At 44.2% G+C, this 18,389-nt stretch overlaps 1 protein-coding gene and 1 pseudogene across 4 annotated transcripts in view; one reads left to right on the top strand and one right to left on the bottom strand.

The window, feature by feature from the left end:
* Positions 1-2,057: 2,057 nt before the first annotated feature.
* On the bottom strand, positions 2,058-2,205 carry LOC118980409 (uncharacterized; annotated as a pseudogene).
* Positions 2,206-3,427: 1,222 nt separating this feature from the next.
* The window catches only part of SCAI (suppressor of cancer cell invasion), a 106,405-nt gene continuing 91,443 nt past the window's right edge, over positions 3,428-18,389 (top strand). For all 4 annotated transcript variants that reach the window (XM_037036447.1, XM_037036446.1, XM_037036445.1 and 1 more), the window contains exons 1-2: positions 3,428-3,583; positions 4,273-4,317. In XM_037036447.1, the coding sequence (XP_036892342.1) occupies positions 3,531-3,583; positions 4,273-4,317 (98 nt within the window). In that variant the 5' untranslated portion in view covers positions 3,428-3,530. The remainder of the gene's footprint in view (positions 3,584-4,272; positions 4,318-18,389) is intronic.

Here is an 18,389-nt window from a genome sequence, read left to right as displayed (position 1 = left end):
GTTTGTCAGAAAATTTTATCTAATGCATAGTCTGTAGTATGTCCCAACAAGAAGTTAGCATTTTATATAACGCAATTTAAATTAAAAATGCTTATTCCTTCACTCGGTTGCTTGACTAGTAAACAGAAGTGAAACTGCCTTGTTTTGCACTTGACTCTGAGCTAAGTGTTCATCCTTTAAAGGCATCATCGTTATGTCCTGGGTCCGTGCCCTGAACCATGCTTCGTGAGATTGTCACAGTTCCTTCGGTTGTACATTTACAGTGTGCGCTCATGCTGGGGAAATAATGCAGTAGTAAAATACCAAGAAGCATTCGCAAAGCCCCCTAGCACGGTGTCAGACACAGTTGATGCTTGAGGAAGTTTGGTTCCTTATTCTCCTCTTACTAATGTGTGCCTTGCCCTTGTGAGAGTATGCTTATGCTGGCTTAGATCATTCAAATTTTTTTTTGTAAATCAAAAATGCATGAAATTTATGAAGATTTTATTTTGTGTGTGTGTCAACAAAAATACTTATTATATAAGTAAGTTCCACTTACTCCCTGGGCACCCACTGTTCTCAGCAACCTGCTTTTGTGTGCAAGTGGGAATGGGATCGAGGAGACTGCATGGCGGCATTGTGGAACAGGGAAGAACATAGGCTTTGTGATCAGATAGAAGTAGAAACCCTAACCATGCCTGGCCGCCAACCTGTATTGAGCACACTTAGCTAAATGTGATACGCTATTTTGTGGTACCCTTACTATGGTTCTATGAAAATATATTACTTTTTTAAAAATCAGATGAGTAATAGTTACCTAAAGAGGATGGGTAACTTGCCCAAGGTTTCGCAGGAGGGCTGGAACTTGAATCCCTGCCGGGCATACCAAAGTCCCTCATAAGTCCTATTATGTAAATTTTAGGCAATATTTGTTACTGTAGCTCTGTGATCCTGAGCAAGTTGGGTTTTCTGAATCTTGAAATTCTGTAGCTATTCAGGATACATACAGGCTTGTTAACAGGATTAAAAAGCACTCCTAAAGCTCTTAGTCCTTGGCCCAAAGCTACTATTTATTGAGTACTTAGTAATATACCATTTGTCCAAATTCAGTGTGGTTGGGAAGTAATAACCCGAGGCAATATGTAATTGCTGACATAGTAAAGCTTATGTTAGTACAATGAATTTGGAGAAGGAAATGTTTGATGTAGGGTGGGGTAATCAGGAAAGGCTTAAAAGAGGAAGTATGAATTGAATGCAGACTGGAATGATGGGGTGTGCATTCCTTATAGTAAAAGCAGAGATTGTAGAGTTTGGACACAGCAAAAATATGACTCGAAGGTACTTCTCTGGACAGTGCTCATGAATAGCTACAGCTCCGGTGATGTCTACCAGGTATCAGAGAGGCATTGGCCAATTTGGAAAGCAGGCAGAAGATTTTAATCTATATGATCCTCTCCATCAGAATTCTGGCTCCACCTTCTCCAGTCTTGTCTGGCATTATTCTAGGGTTCTTTACTCTTTCTGGCATGGTGATGTTACAGGTGGATACCGTGGGTTGGGATTGAAGTGGTTGTGGTTCTATGATTTTAGGATTACATAAAATGCTAACATAGGGGACCAACAGATGTTTGACATTTTTTCCTTGTCATAGCTTGTAGCCATTTATTTTGAATTTTTTAAATTTATTCATTTGAGAACGTGGAAGAGGGAGAGAGAGGTATCTACTTATTGTTACATTGATATATGCATTTATTGGTTGCCCTCAACCTTGATATATCAGGAAAACACTCTAACCAGCTGAGCTTAGCCAGCCAGGGCAGCTCATAGCCATTACAAAAATTTCTCTATAATATACCACCACCATTATTACTTTATAGAAGGAAGGTCATTTTTAACATCACAGATGTAAAAAAGGCCATTTCTGCATAAAGGCAACCATAAATTTGGTTTTGTGAAAAACGAGTATCATTTTTGATATACTTGAAAATCAGTGAGAGACTTGTCTTTAAACTAACTTGTTGGTGTGTCCTGTTCTAAGCTGTCTCATTTTTTTCTTCCTTTTTTCCCTTTCCCCCCCTCCATGTCCCCTCATTCACAGTACAAACCAGGCAAAGGGCCTGGGCTGAGGTGTATACGGGGTGAATTTACTCTGCCTCCTCTATCTGTACAGGCTGTCTCATTTTTAATGCAAAAAATGTTTTAGTGGAAGTAGTTTAAGAGAAGGTTTTATGTCTCCTCCCAGCTTTTTCTGTGGGTGCTGAGGATCTACCAAATAAAAAGTACGCAAGGAATGTAGAGAGGCTGAAAGGGATACTACCTTCAAGGGAGGGTTCTTTAACACGTCAGTGAACCACGTCTTACGTTTGAAGGATGGCCTTGTTACAGGTGACTGTGCTTGTGTGCTGGTCGTCCGTCAACAATAAGAATACAGTGAAATTTATTTTAATGGATTAACTGGCATAGAACTTAAAATTTGTAGTGTCACAGGACAGCATGTACTCAGGGATCAGTCCCTTCAGGTCTTTCAAAATGGAACACTGCTCTTAGTTACGGCATCAGTTGTTTGCAGTGTTGTTCTTACATGGCAATGAAAGAAAAATCTTTCTTTCTTGGAAACCTGCATACAAGCTTGTGATCTTTTCTGAAGACTGAGTATCTAAACCACTCTTTATTTGGGTAAATTCTTAAGAGTTTTCTGGCTGGATTCTCTATGAAGGGTATCTGGGTGCTGTGAGAGCATTTTGTTCTTCAGCATAATGTAGAGCAGCGATTTCCAACTTTTTTCATCTCATGGCACACAAACTAGTATTCTGCAACACACCAAAAATATATTTTTTGCCGATCTGACAAAAAATAGGTATAATTTTGATTCACACCGGATGGTTGTTGTCATTTCTTTATTTGTCAATTTAAGGGAAAACAGGTCAATTGCCCCTGACTAAATAGTCAGGTATTGCATTCAGGTTTTAAAAATTCTTGCAGCACACCAGTTGAAAATCGCTGATGTCCAGACGAGCCGCATACAAGGAGGTGGTTCAAAATGAAGCTCATTTTGGAGAGTTGCCTCACTGTCGCATCTGCCAGAGGAGTTTGGGTAATTCTGGTGATTGGCTTTTAGTCCTGGCGTGGTGCAGTGTACGGGGGCGCCAGCAGGTGTGTGGGATGCGGGACGCCTAGCGAGCTGAACCTGCCTGCAGGTGTCTGGCGCCAAAGGTGCAGATTCCACTTTCTGACGCACGGTGGCGCTCAGGTCCCCCGGCCCTGCCAGCCGTCTCTAAGGCACCTCTGCCGCCACCTGCAGTCTCAACCAAACTCTAGGTGGCGGGATGTGACGGTCGGAGCGTCCAATCGGCCACCAGACTTTCGGGTACCGTACAGCTATAACCAATAGGAGCTGAGGAGAGGCGCAGAGGAGGCGGGCCCCGCGGCAAGCCTGGCAGAGGCGCGAGGCCCTCCTCCCGCCTCTCCGCCTACTCCATCCTCCGCCGCCTCAGCTTCCCGAGCGAGCCCTGCGGCCGCCGGAGCAGCTCCCGCGGCGGAGCAGGAGCCGGATGGTCAGAGGAGCCCGGCAGCCCCAGCAGCCGCGGAGTCGCCTGGCCCCCAGGTGGGGCGAGGACTGGGTTGGGGTTGGGGATGGGGCTCGGGAGCGGGCCGAGGGATAGCAGCTTGGGGCCGTGAAGCATTCGGGGCGCAGAGGCTGGAAGGAGGGTTTAGGTTGGAGGGATTGGGGGCTGCCTAGGGCGGCAGGGCGACGATCGCATCCTTGAGGCAGGAGGGGCATGGGCGGGAGGGGGCGCCAAGGGGTGAGGTTGGGGGCACTGGGCCAGGAAGGGCAGGGCGCGCGCTCCCCTTGGAGGGGCCGTGGAATGCGGGGGGCGCGGAGCCCGGAGGGGCGGGGCTCGGAGGGGTAGTGCAAGCTCGCCAGGGGGTGGGCACGGGAAAGGGGAGGCTGGAGGGACGTACGGGGGTGACGAGGCAGACAATGAGTAGGTGGTGGTGGGCGGTTTGGGGGAGCCGGGCTGTGACGAATTAGAGCTAAGGATGGAGTGAGAGATGAAGAGGTAGAGCAGGGTTTGGACTAAGCAGACAGACAGCAAGGGAACAGTGAGACCCAGCATTGCTTGGTGTTGGTAAATAGGGGAAAGAGTCTAGGCATCTGGAAGGTCGGGTATGGGTTTAGCGAGCCTATAGTCCTAGAGGGTGGTACGTTGAGTTATTGGCTGGCAGAGTAAGGCCCGGGGACGTGTTCTTGTATGTCACTTTTAGTTACCATCTTATCTGTTTGGTCTACAGACTGACTGGCACAGTGGAGAAACCACCTCGAAAACGGAAAAGCAGGTAAGGCAAAATGCCTTCTATTTTGATTCGTGTTTTTCCATTTGCCTGCCTACACCTGTGCCGTAGTGCAAAATTACACCCTGTCCGTAGGTGAAGCCTTTTAATTACCTTGCTTCTTAACGAATATAACTATCTGCAGGACTTCTATTTTGAGGTGGGGAGGATAATCTAAGATTATATGGGAGAGGTGTGGAAGATGGAGAAATCCTAGTTTTTGACTTTAGCCATAATTTTAGCTTCTCCTCCAGCGAAGCTGAAGCGAATGTTTATTAACCATCTACTCTGTGCCACATACTGTGCGCATGCGCTTTGTAGATGTTATTTTTTGTAAACCGTGAAGCACCCTAAGGAAGTATGTACCATTTTCACCATTCTGCAGAAGAGGGAACTGAGGGACAGAGAGGCCAAGTGTTTACTCACGGTCACATATCCAGTAAATGACAGAACCAGGATTTGCATCTAGGTGGTCCGACTCCAGCTTAAGCTCTTTTCCTCTCTACAATAATGCCTTTAATAAATATCCGATTGGAAATAGGTTTTCTTACTGCTTTTTCTTTTTCTACTGTGCCTACAGTCTAGTAAACATTTGAATCATAGCGAAATAGAAAAAAGGGCTTACGTTGTCGTCTGCAAACGAGTGAGTTATTTCTTGAGAGAAAAAGAGCCTATGTCTGCTCCACAAACATTTTTGAGTGCATTCAACACCTCCGGTACCATATAGCAAATCTGTGTTGTCATTAGAATATTCTTTTTTTCAGCCCTGGCTGGTGTAGCTCAGTAAATTGAGCGCGGGCCTGCGAACCAGACGATCGCGGTTCGATTCCCAGTCAGGGCACATGTCTGGGTTGCAGGCCAGTTCCTGGCAGGGGCCAGTTCCCAGCAGGGGATGCACAAAAAGCAACCATACATTAATGTTTCTCTTCCTCTCTCCTTCCCTCCCCCTCTAAAGATAAATAAATAAAATATTTTAAAAAAAAGAAGATTCTTTTTTCACACGTAGGCTCTGGCCTAGAGAAAGTAAGCATAATAGCCAGCATGTGACCAGGACTCCTGTCGTGGTCAGTATTTGGTAAGTTATTGATGTTCATACACAGAAAACCTTGGCAGCAGGTAGACCTGAAAATGCCCATTGTGGAGGGGGCCGACAGCCAGAGTCCCTTTGTTTCTTGTCTCGCTTGTACTGTTTAACGCAGTGACCATGTATGGGTGTTGAGCACTGAAAATGTGGCTAGCATGACTCAAGCACCGAGGTTTTAGTGTTATTGATGGTCATTTAAATTCAAACACCAGTACAGTGCGTTATTGAAAAATGGTTCAGTGTGTTTGGACCAACTTGAGTATGTGAATCTACCTTTTCATCAGTAAATTTGTATGAAATTTAAATACGGATCAGGTATCTCCAGCGAAAACTCAATGTCCAAAATGAGGTGCTCTTTAAGTATAAAATACACACCAGATTTCAGGTTAGTACCCCAAAAAAGGTCTAAAATTTCTCATTACTAATTTTTATATTGAGTACATGCTGCTATAATATTTTAGGTATATTGGATTAAATAGAAGTGTTCCTAAAATTATTTTCACTTTTTCTAAATGGTTATCGGAAAGTTAGCATTTACATAAACGGCTTGCATGGTGTTTGTGTTTGACGGCCCCTGTTGCGCTCTGCCTCGCTATCCGACTCTGCGGCAGCCTGACTGGCTTCCTGACCTCGGTTCTGTAATTTACTCACCGTACTGTGCAGGTTGGTCTCGTAATTCTCATGCTTAAGATTTTTCTGTTTTCCCATTGCTTGTTGAACATAATTCATACTTTTAGCCTAATCGTAAAAAGGAGACTGCCTTTATTTCACTTCTTCCTATCTTTCTAGCCACAGTTTAGTCCTAGAGCCATGGAAGTTCTCTAACGGATCTATTCAATGTCGGGTATTAAATGACTTAACTTTCTGGTGAACCCTTCATGATGAATTAATTGCTGAATGTAACTCAGTGTTCTGTTTGCCATTCCCAGAACTTATGTTCTCTGTTTGCTCTGGATTTTTTCACGCGTTTTCTTTTTTTTTTTTCTGGAATACTTCCTCCTCGTTCCTTGGCAAGCTCCCTCCTTTAAGACTTAGCTCAAATGTCACATCCTCTGTGCTGACTTTCCCCACCCTCTCCTTCTCTTTCCTCTGCTCTACCTTATTTGCTCTCACGATAGCCTTTACGAACACCTAGATGTAATGGTTCGGGTTGAATTTGGATTCTAGCTCTGTCAGAGGCAAGCTGAGAGATCACATGCAAGTTAATAAGCCTCCCCGAGCCCTAGTTTCCCTATTTGTGTAGTAGAAATAATAACAGTTCAACCCTTACAGGGTTGTCTAATGCCTACTGCAGTGCCTGGTGTATAGAAAATACATAATACATTTTGGATTAAAAAGCACCCATCAAATGCCTTTTATTTTCCACATCCTTTAAAAATATATATTGTCTAAAGGATTGATAATATAGATACTAAGGCAAAGAAGAAATGAGGAAGACTAATGAAATTAAACCAGGGGAAAAGTTAGTGTATAGACTAGAAAGTACTCGCTACTTCCTAAGGCTGGGCTCCATATTTGGCTCTGGGTGTCCTAGAGTAAAGCAAAGGCGAAAACGAAGCTCAGCTTCTAGATTCATGGTGCCTGTAATGTCTAACACAGGTTGTTCAAGAGAAGCGTTGCTTCTATTGACTGTTAGGTCTGAGAGACCTCTCTCTCGCTGGTGTCGAGTGGGAACACTGTGGTCTTGTGGGAAAGAAAATCCCAATGATAAGTATAGTAGTGAGTTTTTTAAGATTGCTTCTTATAATGCTTCTCATTCCAGATTCAGCTAATGCCAGTGAACAGAACATCCTCCAAAGAGCTGAAGCAATGTGCTTTAGGTATTCAGCTCCCCAGTGGTTGGGCTCAGCTCAGACATGAAGAGGAATGATTGAGAGACAGGGACACTTGCTTATCCCCAGCGCCTAGAATAGTGCCGGCCTTTAGAAAACTGTGGACTGAGTGAATGAGTCCTTCTCCGTGAATATTACTCCTTGTAACCAAATTTTGGTAACTATCGGGCAGCAGTGAGCTTGAGCTTATGTTCTTGGTCAAGAATCATGAGGTCGTGTCCTCTGAACGCCTGTCTGATTAAAGTCAGATTCTGATCGAGTCGGAATTTTGACCTGAGTGGACAGCCATCATGCATCACTAAAGAGGTCCTGCGGGCAAGACCGAGATTGGTTTCAGAAAACGGTTTGGGGGCTGCTCCAAAAATAGAAAACAAAATGGCCATTTATGGCCCTAATGATGGGTTATAGATCCAAAGGATGTCATGACAGTAGCCAGAAATTGTACAGCTGTTACCATCAGTTGCATACTGTGGCCATAGAAACTCTCAACATTGAGGGATACAGCTTCCTGGTGAGCACGTCAAATGAATTAATTGGTGAATGTAGCCTTAAGTATCCCTTAGAGTTGGCCTGCTGTGTAGAGCTATTGACTGCTACCCTGTGTATTCTGCTACATTTTGGAGTATAGTTGCAAGGCACATGATTTTTATTTTAGAATAGTTGCTGTTAAGTCACCCTTTCTGATAAACATTTGTTACAGTTGCATTATCTTTTGAGAACCTTCCCAGTACTGATCAAACTATAACACAGTTAAAGAAAAGCCAGGATAATTTGAGATAAGCAAGTATCTCATACCCTACTGTTACTCTTTTTTGATGTGTGTCATTTTTTCCCCACTAAAACTTTTATTTCCCTGTCTTCCTTTTGTATCTGTAGTACTGATGGGATACTTAATAAAGCTAACGAACTAATAAATGAATTGGTGGCAAGAGGGAGTTAGTGTGGGATGAGGCTTTGGTGGTCCAAAATGATGTGACAATATTTAATACCCTTGATAAACTGTACTAGACCGAAAGGAATTTAAAGATTAATAAAGTTCATCTCAGTGTGGTTTTGGAAAATTCTGAAGACTTTAATATGTCTGTTAATAAAAGTTTGGGTTATGAGTTACAGGATCCTTTCAGAACCTCTTTGGAATAAGACCCATTTGTTTGGGTAGGGTTAACATTAATTAAAACTTTATTGTATGCTCTGACCTGGTCCAGTTGGTTGGGCATCATACTATAAGGTGAAGGGTCACTGGTTCTATTCCTGGTCAGGGCACGTGCCTGGGTGGCAGGTTTGGTCCCCTGTCGGGGTGCGTACAAGAGGCAACTGACCGATACTTCTCTCTCATGTTGATGTGTCTCTCCCTCTCTTTCTCCCTCCCTTCACCTCTCTCTTTAAAAAAAAATAAAGAATAAAAAAACTTTATTGTATGATTTGGGTTGTGTGTGTGAGATGTATTTAAAGTGAAGGATTCAGGCATTTTGATGGTATATGTAACTTGTTTGAATTACAAAACACTTTTGTAATTCAAAAAGCTTTTGAGTTCTGGGTACTAGAGATAAAGACGCGAGTGAGATTTGGCCCCTGCCAGAGAAAAGCTCATATATTTGTGGTGAAGATAGACACAAGGACATGAGACAGCGTAATGACTGTATTTGCAAAGGGCTCCTAGTCATTCTGCGTGTTGGTTGTGAGGGCGGTTTCCAGAGACACTGCATCGAGGCCCCCCGGAGGTTTGGAAGGTTATTTGCGGCATGAGTCTGACTGTTGAAAAGGCTGGGCACTGCCTGGGTGCGGACTGACTATTGACGAGGTCTTAGGTGAGTTGAGTTCAGGATCTGAACCACGGTGGTGTCAGGTGTGGAAAGAGTGGTGTTTTATTTATTTTTTATTTTTTAAGATTTTATTATCTATTTTTAGAGAGAGGGGGAGGGAGGGAGAAAGAAAGAGAAACATCAGTGTGTGTCCGCCTTTCACACGCCCCCCCATCAGGAAGCCGGCCTGCAACCCAGGCATGCGCCCCAGATTGGAAATCAAACCAGTGACCCCTTGCTTTGCAGTTGGTCCACTGAGCCACAGCAACCAGGGCAAGAATGGTCTTTTTAAAAGCCTGGGCTATGATGTGTTTTTAGAGCTTAAGAGGTGGTTCTCAACTAGGGGCGATTTTGCCTTCCACAGGGCATTGGGCAGTGTCTGGAAACATTTTTAGTTGTTATACCTGGGGGCAACTAGTGGATAGGTAGGGAGAACAGGGATGTTGCTAGACACCTGTAATACACAGGACAGCTTTGCACATCTAAGAATTTTCTGCTTGTGGCTGTCAGTGATGCTGAGGTTGGAAAGTCCTGGACTGCAGTCTGAATCCCAGGTCTGCCAAATACTGGCTTTCGGCTCCTGAACAAAGTACTTAAGCTCTGAGCCCGCTTGTTCTTCTGCAAAATGCAGGTAATGGCAGTGGATCTACCTTGTAGGATTATTCCTGTCCTCTATAGTATGTAAACTTTGTGAGTGCGGAGATTTTTGTCTGTTTTCTTTACTGTTCTCTTCCTAGCACCTAAAAATAGCACCTCACATACAGGATGGGGCAGACGTAGGTTTACAGTTGTGAGTATGTGAAATGCAGAGTTTGTTCTTGAATTAGTATTTACGAATTGTTGTATTATTTCCCATACAAAACAGCTGTAAACCCACTTTTGCTCCACCCTGTAGAATAGGTTCTCAGTAACTTTTCGTTGGTTGAGTCGGTGAATGGCTCATTGAGAGGATTCAGTGAAATAATGATGGTAAAGTACATGATACGGTCCCCTGACACCCATTAAGGGCTCAACGAAAGATAGCTGAGACTGTCATTGGTTTAATTATTTTTATTGGGCCTCTTCTTCCAGTCTTTGTAAAAATCAGCTTATCGAGGTATTATGTACATGACAATGAAATTCACCATCAGGCGACATACAGTGTGATGACTTTTGACAAATGTATCCAGTTTTATGACCACCCACTGCAATTATGAAATGGGACATGCGCCGTCCCCAGAATCTGCCTGTGTCCCCTTGCAGTCATGGTTCTGGCAACCAGTGATCTTTTATTCTGTCAGTAAAATTTTGTCTTTTCTGAAATTTCATGTGAGTGAACCATTCGTTCTATAGTCTTTTGTGTCTAGCTTCTTCTACTTGACATAATGCTTTTGAGATTCATCCGTGTTATTATGTATAATTGTAGTTAATTTCTTTCTATTGCTGAGGAGCAGTTCATTGTACTATTTTCCCACAATTTGTTCATTCCCTCACCAGTTGTTGGTTGTTTGTCGTGTTTCTAGTTTTTGGCTAGTGTGAATACAGCTGTTGTGAAGAACTGAGTGAAATCTCTGTGCAGACGTACGTTTTCATTTCTCCTGGGTAATGCCTAGGAGTGCCCTTGCTGTGTCTTACGGCAAGTAGGTGTTTGGCTTTTTAAGAGATTGCCAACTTTTGCACAGTGGCTGTACCATTTTGCATACCTACCATCAAGGTATGGGATTCCATTTGCTCCATATCCTCGCCAATACGTGATATTGTCATTGTTTTTCTTTCTTTCTTTTTTAAAAGTATTCATTTATTTTTAGAGGGGAAAGGAGGGAGAAAGAGAGAGAGAGAGAGAGCAGTATCGATTAGTTGCCTCTTGCATGCCCTCAACTGGGAACCTGGCCCACAACCCAGGCATGTGCCCTGACTGGGAATTGAACCAACAACCTATTGCTTTGCAGGATGATGCCCAACCCCCTTAGCTACACCAGTCAGGGCTGTTTTTCTTTTATTTTTAAAAATATTTTATTTATTTATTTTTAGAGAGAGGGGAAGGGAAGGAGAAAGTAGGAGAGAAACATCACTGTGTGGTTGCCTTTCATGTATCCCCCACTGGGGACCTGGCCTGCAACCCAGGCATGTGCCCTGACTGGGAATCGAACCGGTGACCCTTTGCTTCACAGACTGTGCTCAATCCACTGAGCTACACCAGCCAGGGCCTTGGGCTGTTTTTCTTTTAAACAACTTTATTGAGGTATAATAAATACACAGTAAACTGAACATATTTAAAGTGTCCAATTTGATGTATTTTGATACCATATGTGTGTATATATATATATATATCCTTGAAATCATAACCATTATTTGCCATTCTGGGAATGTATAGTGATATATATATGAAATATGGTTTTTAAAAAAATTTATTTATCTTCAGAGAGAGGGGAAGGGAGGGAGAAAGAGAGGGAGAAAAACATTAATGTGGGAGAGAGACTGATTGGCTGCCTTGTGTATACATCCTGACTGGGAATGGAACCAGCGACCTTTTACTTCACAGCCGATGCCCAGCCAGCTGAGCCACACCAGTCAGAGCTGTTGTTATGTTTTTAAATAGCCTTTCCCTAATGACTAATGATTTTGAGTATCCATGTATTTATTAACCACTCATATACTGTAACTTCTTTTGTGAATTTTCTGTTCAAGTCTTTTACCCACTTTAAAAAATTTTTTAAATTTTTATTTGTTTATTTTGAGAGAGAGAGAGGAATAGAAAGAGAAAGAGAGGGAGAGATTTGTTGTTCCATCCATTCATGCATTCATCGGTTGGTTCTTGTATGTGCCCCGACTGGAGATTGGACCTGCAAGCTTGGTGTATCAGAACAGTGCTCTAACCAACTGAACTGCCCAGCCAGGGACTTTACCCATTTTTATTAGTTGTCTTATTATATAATTATAAGAGGTTTTTATGTATTCTGCAAACCAGTTCTTTATCAGGTAAGTGTTTTGCAGGTATGGTCCCCAGTCTGTGGGTCACCTTTCCCTTTTCTTTGCCATATCTTGAGGAGCTTTTAGCTTGAATAATAGTTTGAATGGGAACACTTTTAATTGAGGTAGCAGATACAAGAGGAGCAAGTTGGGAAGGTTAAGATTGTGAGTTTATTGGCTGTGTGGAGTGCAAAGTGTTTCAGTGTACCGTCTCTAACCAGGCAGGTGAGAATGTGGGTCTGGAGCTTGAGATGTGGATTTAAAAGTCAAAATCAAAGACTCGGTGGTCCAAGTCATGAATGAAAATGAATGGAATAACCTAAAAAAAGAAAGAAAGAACCTAGGAGACCATAGTGAGTGAGGTGTGAAGAAGGCAATAGAATGGTACAGTAACACTGAATCGAAGTACGAGGTCTGTCCAGAAGGATTCCAGCATGTAATATGAAAAATAGATTTATTGAAGAAGATACAAGAAACATGGTGCACAGGACAATGACACTTCAGTCCTCTTCAAAGTAGGCACCTTGGGGCCTCACACAGTTCTCCCAATCACCAGCAGCTGCCCCATCGTATTTTCCTGAACCTCATTGATGGTCTGAAATCTCTTCTCTTTCAAAGGTGATTTTAGTTTTAGGAAAAGCTACAAGTCACAGGGCACCAAATCTGGGCTGCAGTGGGGCAGAGTCACCAGGGTGATTTGATGTTTCACCAAAAACTCTGCACGAGATGTGATGTGTGAGCAGGCACATTGTTTTGGTGAAGCTGCCAACCACCAGTTGCCCGTAGCTGTGGCCTTCTGAGTCATCTGAATAGTTTCTATGGAGGTTTGTTCAAGGTTAATGCAAAATTTGATGCAGACTCATTGCTCTACTTGCTCAGTCATTTTGAATGTGACAGCCACACAGTACACATGCTGACTCAGTGGCATCTACTGCCCCCACTGACTAGTACAGTGAAGTCGTCATTGTTCACGCATGTGCATTCCAGTCCACTCTCCTTGGCTGCCAGGTTACATTGATGCCATGCAGACTATTCTCATTACATTAACAATGGCTGGGCTTTTTCAGGACAGACCGTACACCAAACTGCTTTCTATCTTTTGGACGTTCCCTCTTTCTTTGCAGTGGTGACCGTCCACTGCAGTAGTAGTAGTGATCATCAAACAAGTACTGTTCGTCTCTGGGAGGTAGAGCTCTGTCGTCTGGTCAGAAACTGAGATTCCGGAGGTCGTTACTCAGAAAACCAGAGGCAGGCTTTCCAGTTTACACTGGAACACAGGCATACCCAGTGTTGACAGTTTCTTTGTGATAATGTTTGCTTCAGCAACATCCCTACAGAAATGCAGTGGGTTTGGCAAAGCAGGTGTCAGCGAAAACCTAGGGTGTCGTGCCAACATTCAGTTCTGTGAAAGCAGAGTCTATAGGGCCCAAGAAAGCGTGGTCAAAGTATTCAGCATTTTCAGACCATATTTTATTCTGGAATAAACCTGAACTAGCTCAAGCAGTGATTTTCCAGCATGTTCAAACGGAGCCCAGAGGTGCCTTGGGACTAATTCAGGGGCCCCCGGGAGGGTGGGATGCTAGGAGCAGCCTGGAGAAGATTAGCAGGCTGGCCTCCAAGGCATCGCTTCTGCTTTCTGTTTGCCTGTATATTTTTAACGTGGAAAATTTCAGTGGAGGCAAACTGAGAACAGGGCAGTGAACCTGAACTGTTCGGCCCCTACTTTGCCCGATGGAGACCTCTTCACATGGGCTCCTGGGTCCTTGGGCAGGACTGCGGTAGACTTTGAGAGCTTCCTCGCTCCCTGGTTGGACAGGGTATTCCAGGCCCGTCTGGTGTGTGTTTGGCTCAGACCTAGAATCTGCTGTTTTCCGAGGAGACCTGTTCTGGCGTCACTTGGCTTCTTACTGTATGTTTTCTATCCCAAGGTTCTGTCTGAAAACAAGGATTATACAGGGCTGGGCAAAGGCAGGTTTACAGTTATGAGTATGCAGACCCCAGGATTTTTGTGTTATTATTTATTAATTGTTACTTTCTATAAAAACAACTATAAACCTACTTTTGCCTCACCCTGTATAATCCTTGTTTTCAATTAGAATATCCTAGAAGTATAGCCTAAAAGCAGTTACGAAAGCAGCAAATTTACAAGAATGGATTGTATACAATACTGTGTTCTGCAATAATCCTCCATAAATGTAATTTTTTCCATTTGGACTTTTTTGATAAAAATTGAGTAGCACACTGTGAGGAGTTACATTTTGGGTTGAGGTCCTGAAGTCTAGGTAATTTGTAATGCTGATTATGGTTAGATCTATTGCGAGATCAGGGGACTAGAGTGGTAGAATTGATTATTTTCTTTTCTATGAAAATTGTGGGTCCCTAACCTAAGTGAATGGCTTTCCTGTGAGGCCAGGATTTTTCGGATATAAAACTAGTTGCTTAATATTCTATACATTATGAGAATATAGCCTGGACAAGTTTGGAGGTAATATATCACTAGTGGAATAATGATAATGTTTTGAGGGAGCAACTTGTTTGGAATTTTCTTCGAAATTACCGAGATTAATGAGTTATAAAAGCCATCCATAAATTAGTAAATTAATTGACCATATAGGAAGTATGAATCTTATTTCACAAAATCAGGTAACCAAGAAATGTTACAATATTTCTTCAAATGAGATGAAATCTGACTGTCGGGACCCCCCACCCCATTTCCACCAGACTGATGAACAGGTTAATCTCAGTGATTAAGGATTGGCATCTGCCACTCCTGAGGGCTGGGCAGTTACCCAAGAGGCTGTGGAGGAAGGTCAGTCTGCAGGCCGCTGTGGCTGATAGGTGTGTGGTCAGAGAGGACGTGGTTCCTTGGTATTTGGTGTCTGGTAGTCACAGCCAGTTTCAGGCTCAGGAGTTCTTGCTGGTTACCGGGATTCCCCTGTAGAGGTTTCTGCTTTCCTAGGCGTGGCGCACACCCATTTCCCTCTGAGGACTTGCCCGTTGTTCTAGAACCTGCTAGGGAGTGGAGTTGCAGGCCCCAAGGCTCTTTTTCCTTCCTGGGTAAATCACCCCCTTTTTTTTCTTGTCTCTACTTTTTTGGCCTCAAAGGCACTGTCTTTTCACCCTTCCCTCAGGGTGACCTCCTCAAGGAGTTCGAATTTTCAGAAAACAAACACAAATCTCCCCTGAGGCAAGTGCTGTCTTCTTGGGGACTGGGGAAGACAGTGAGAAGAAAACACCCATTGATGTCTTCGTAGCTTATCCGGCTACAGCTTCCCCTCAGTCATGCTGTTAGTCCCTGTGGTGGTTTTAAAGATCTGTTCGCAAATTCTTTGATTCTCCGCTCTCTAAAAGATGGAGCTTGGCCCTCCTGCCCTTGAGTGTGGGCTGGGCTTAGCAGAGGTGATGAGAGGTAACTTCTTGGGTCAGGTTAGAAGGAGACTCCACTTTTGTCTTGGGTGGAGTCTTACTCTCTCTCCTGAATCACTTGCTCTGGCTGGGGGAAGCGGGTGATGTGAGGCAGCCTTGCGCAGGGGGGAGCCAGTGGCCTCCTTGTGAAGACACTGGGGCAGCCTACGGGGCGGGCCGCGTGGTAAGGAAGCAGGCCTGCCGGCAGCCACACGATTGAGCTTGGAAGGGGAGCCTACATTAGCTGAGCCTGGAGGTGACTGCAGCCCTGGCCAGAGGCTTCACTTATGATTCTGGCTTCACAAGCTCAGAGTTATATGAGCCTGTGATTTTTTTTTGAGAGTCTCCTTTCTTCTGGCACTGGCTCCATTATACCCAAAGGGTTCAATCTCTGGCTAAGCCTTTTCTGAATAGTTCTCTGTTGGGCTGTGTGTGCACATGTGTGTGTGTGTGTGTGTGTGTGTGTGTATACATACATACATACATACATACATGTGTTGGGGAAACAGCTATCTTTTTATTAAAGGCATGGAAGGACAGTTGACTCATAGTTTCAGGCAGTGATGTGTGTCTGCCTAGTAACTGAGTCTCTAACCATTTGCTCCTCATCTTCAGAGTCATTGCTCCCTCCCTGGTTTTGTCCCCCAGAACATGTCCCCTTGCTCACATTTGTGCTTATCAAGGAAAGAGCCAGAAGGTAGTTGCCGGCGAGGAGTCGTTTTTCCTCTGCCTGGTACCTGTCACCAGGTTTTCAACCCCTTTTCAACCCCTGCTTGGCTGTCTGGGAAGAAGGGGTAAATCAGACTCAAGTAAGGTGCTATAACTGATTTTATGTGTCAACTTGATTGGTCCACAGGGTGCTCAGACTTTTGGTCACACGTTATTTTGGCTGTGCCCATGAGGGTGTGCTGGATGCGAGTACCGTTTCAGTCCATGCACTGAGTGAGGCAGGTTGCCCTCTGTGTGTGTTGGGGCGGGGGGGCTCATCCCGTCCCCTGAGACCTGAGAGCAGAAGGACTGAGTAAGAGGGAACTGCTGCTGCCTGACTGCTTGGGCTGGGGTATCAGTCTCTAAAGCCTTTGGGTTTGAGCTAAAACTTTGCGCTTCCTGGGCTCAAGCCCACTGGCTCTTAGACTGGAACACACACCCTCAGCTCCGCTGGTTTTCAGCCCTCAGACTTGGGCTGGAATCACACCGTCCACTCTGATAGGTCTCCAGCTTGTAGAACTCGGCCCTTCTCTGTCTCCATCAGCGTGGGAGCCGGTTCCTTCTTATCTCTCCACACACATGCGCAGACACACTGTTTCTCAGTAGAACCCCGACCAATACATAATGCTGGTCTTTTTTACAGCCTAACTGTGTGTCTCCTACCTGCTTTTCCAAAGTGCTCTTGCACACCCCATAGCTGTGCACTGCTAGTTGTGGGCTCCCTTCATGGCTGCAGGCTGTGATTGCCATTGTCACCCCCCAGCTAAACAAAAGGAGAGGTACAGGTGCTTTCATGAACTTGGCAGCTGTTTTGGAAACACTTCACTCTGAGGCTAGACACCAGTCTTTATATTCTTGTTTTGCAGCTGGGATTCTTTCTGCTAAGCCCTGCCCCTGTGGCCCCTGGGCCATGGGAGGGTCTGTGCCAGTTCAGCAGTGTCCTGGGAGTTCTCTGCATGGGCCCATGTTAAAGGCTCTTATACACAGTTTCCCCAAAGCCTGCAGAGTGGCCATTGGAACTTTTAAACTCTTGCGATAATTTCCACTCTATGGAGTGATTGCATATGGATTTTCAGAGAACAATGCTGAAAACAAAAATTTAGATTTAGAGCAGTTGCCATTACCTTTCTTTCTAACATTATGGAAACAAGCTGTTTACCTATTGAGGTAACTCCTGGCTGGTGATAATAAAATTGTCATCAACAAATAAGAAGATTCTTTAAAAAAATATTTTATATATTTATTTTTAAAGTGAGGAGACGATAGGGAGAAGGATGGAGAGAAACATTGATTGGCTGCCTCTTATTTGTGCCCCGACTGGGGACCGAACCTGCAACCCAGGGTGTGTCTGACTGAGAATGAAAATGGCGACCTTTCCATTTTGGGGGCAACGCTCAACCCTCAACCCACTGAATCACACAGGTCAGGACAAGTCTTACTTTGTTATAAAAGAAGAATTGCATCTGTACTCTCACAAAACAATTTTAAACCGTCAAGATATGTTTAAAAGAAGGGAAAGCTTTTAGTAATTTAGGAGCGAATGACAGTCTGTGTCGGAAGAGGTTGGGTGCCAAGGCCACCACAAGCAGAAGCCTTGTAACACACCTGGGGAGGAAGCCCCTAATACCCCGTCTCAGCCGTTTCAAATGTGGGTTTACCCGTATGTCCACTGTTAGCAGAGATGTTTTAAAGGTTTTCTAAGAATTTTATCCAAATTGACTGTCTCATGTATGTGCTGTAGCATGTAAATGCCCTAGTGATGAAATACCAATAGCATTTTATAGAGGTGTTAGTGAATTTGTGGTACTTTTGTCATTATTGATTTTTTTTCAATAACCGTAAAATAAAGTCACAGTTGTCATATAGATGTCCACAGAATTTTTACTCTTTTTAAAAAAAAATTGTATTTATTTATTTTTAGCAAGAGGGAAAGTGAGGGAGAAAGAGAAAGAGAGAAACATCAGTGTGTGAGAGAAGCATCGATTGGTTGCTCTCACACACTCCCGACCGCAGACCTGGCCCGCAGCCCAGGCACAAGCCCCGACCGGGAATTGAACCAGTGACCTTTTGGTTTGCAGATAATGAATGCCCAGCCCACTAACCACACCAGTCAGGGCAGAATTGCTACTCTCGAAGACGTGGAAACCACGGCATTAGCCATCTCTGGTGCCGTTTCTAGCTCTCACCTGTGGAAAGGGGACTGGGCTGAGGGATGGAGTCTTGGCACAAGAATGTGTCAGAAGAGCGTGTAGTGTGGCTGCTGGCGGGATCCCCAGAGCTCTGGCTGGTTTCTAGTCA

Source organism: Sturnira hondurensis, unplaced genomic scaffold (genome assembly GCF_014824575.4).
Source record: "Sturnira hondurensis isolate 20B ecotype Veracruz unplaced genomic scaffold, ASM1482457v3 Scaffold0022908, whole genome shotgun sequence".
In the NCBI taxonomy this organism is placed as follows: Eukaryota; Metazoa; Chordata; class Mammalia; order Chiroptera; family Phyllostomidae; genus Sturnira; species Sturnira hondurensis.
Note: the sequence above shows the minus strand (reverse complement) of the source record. Positions and strands in the feature narration are given on the sequence as shown.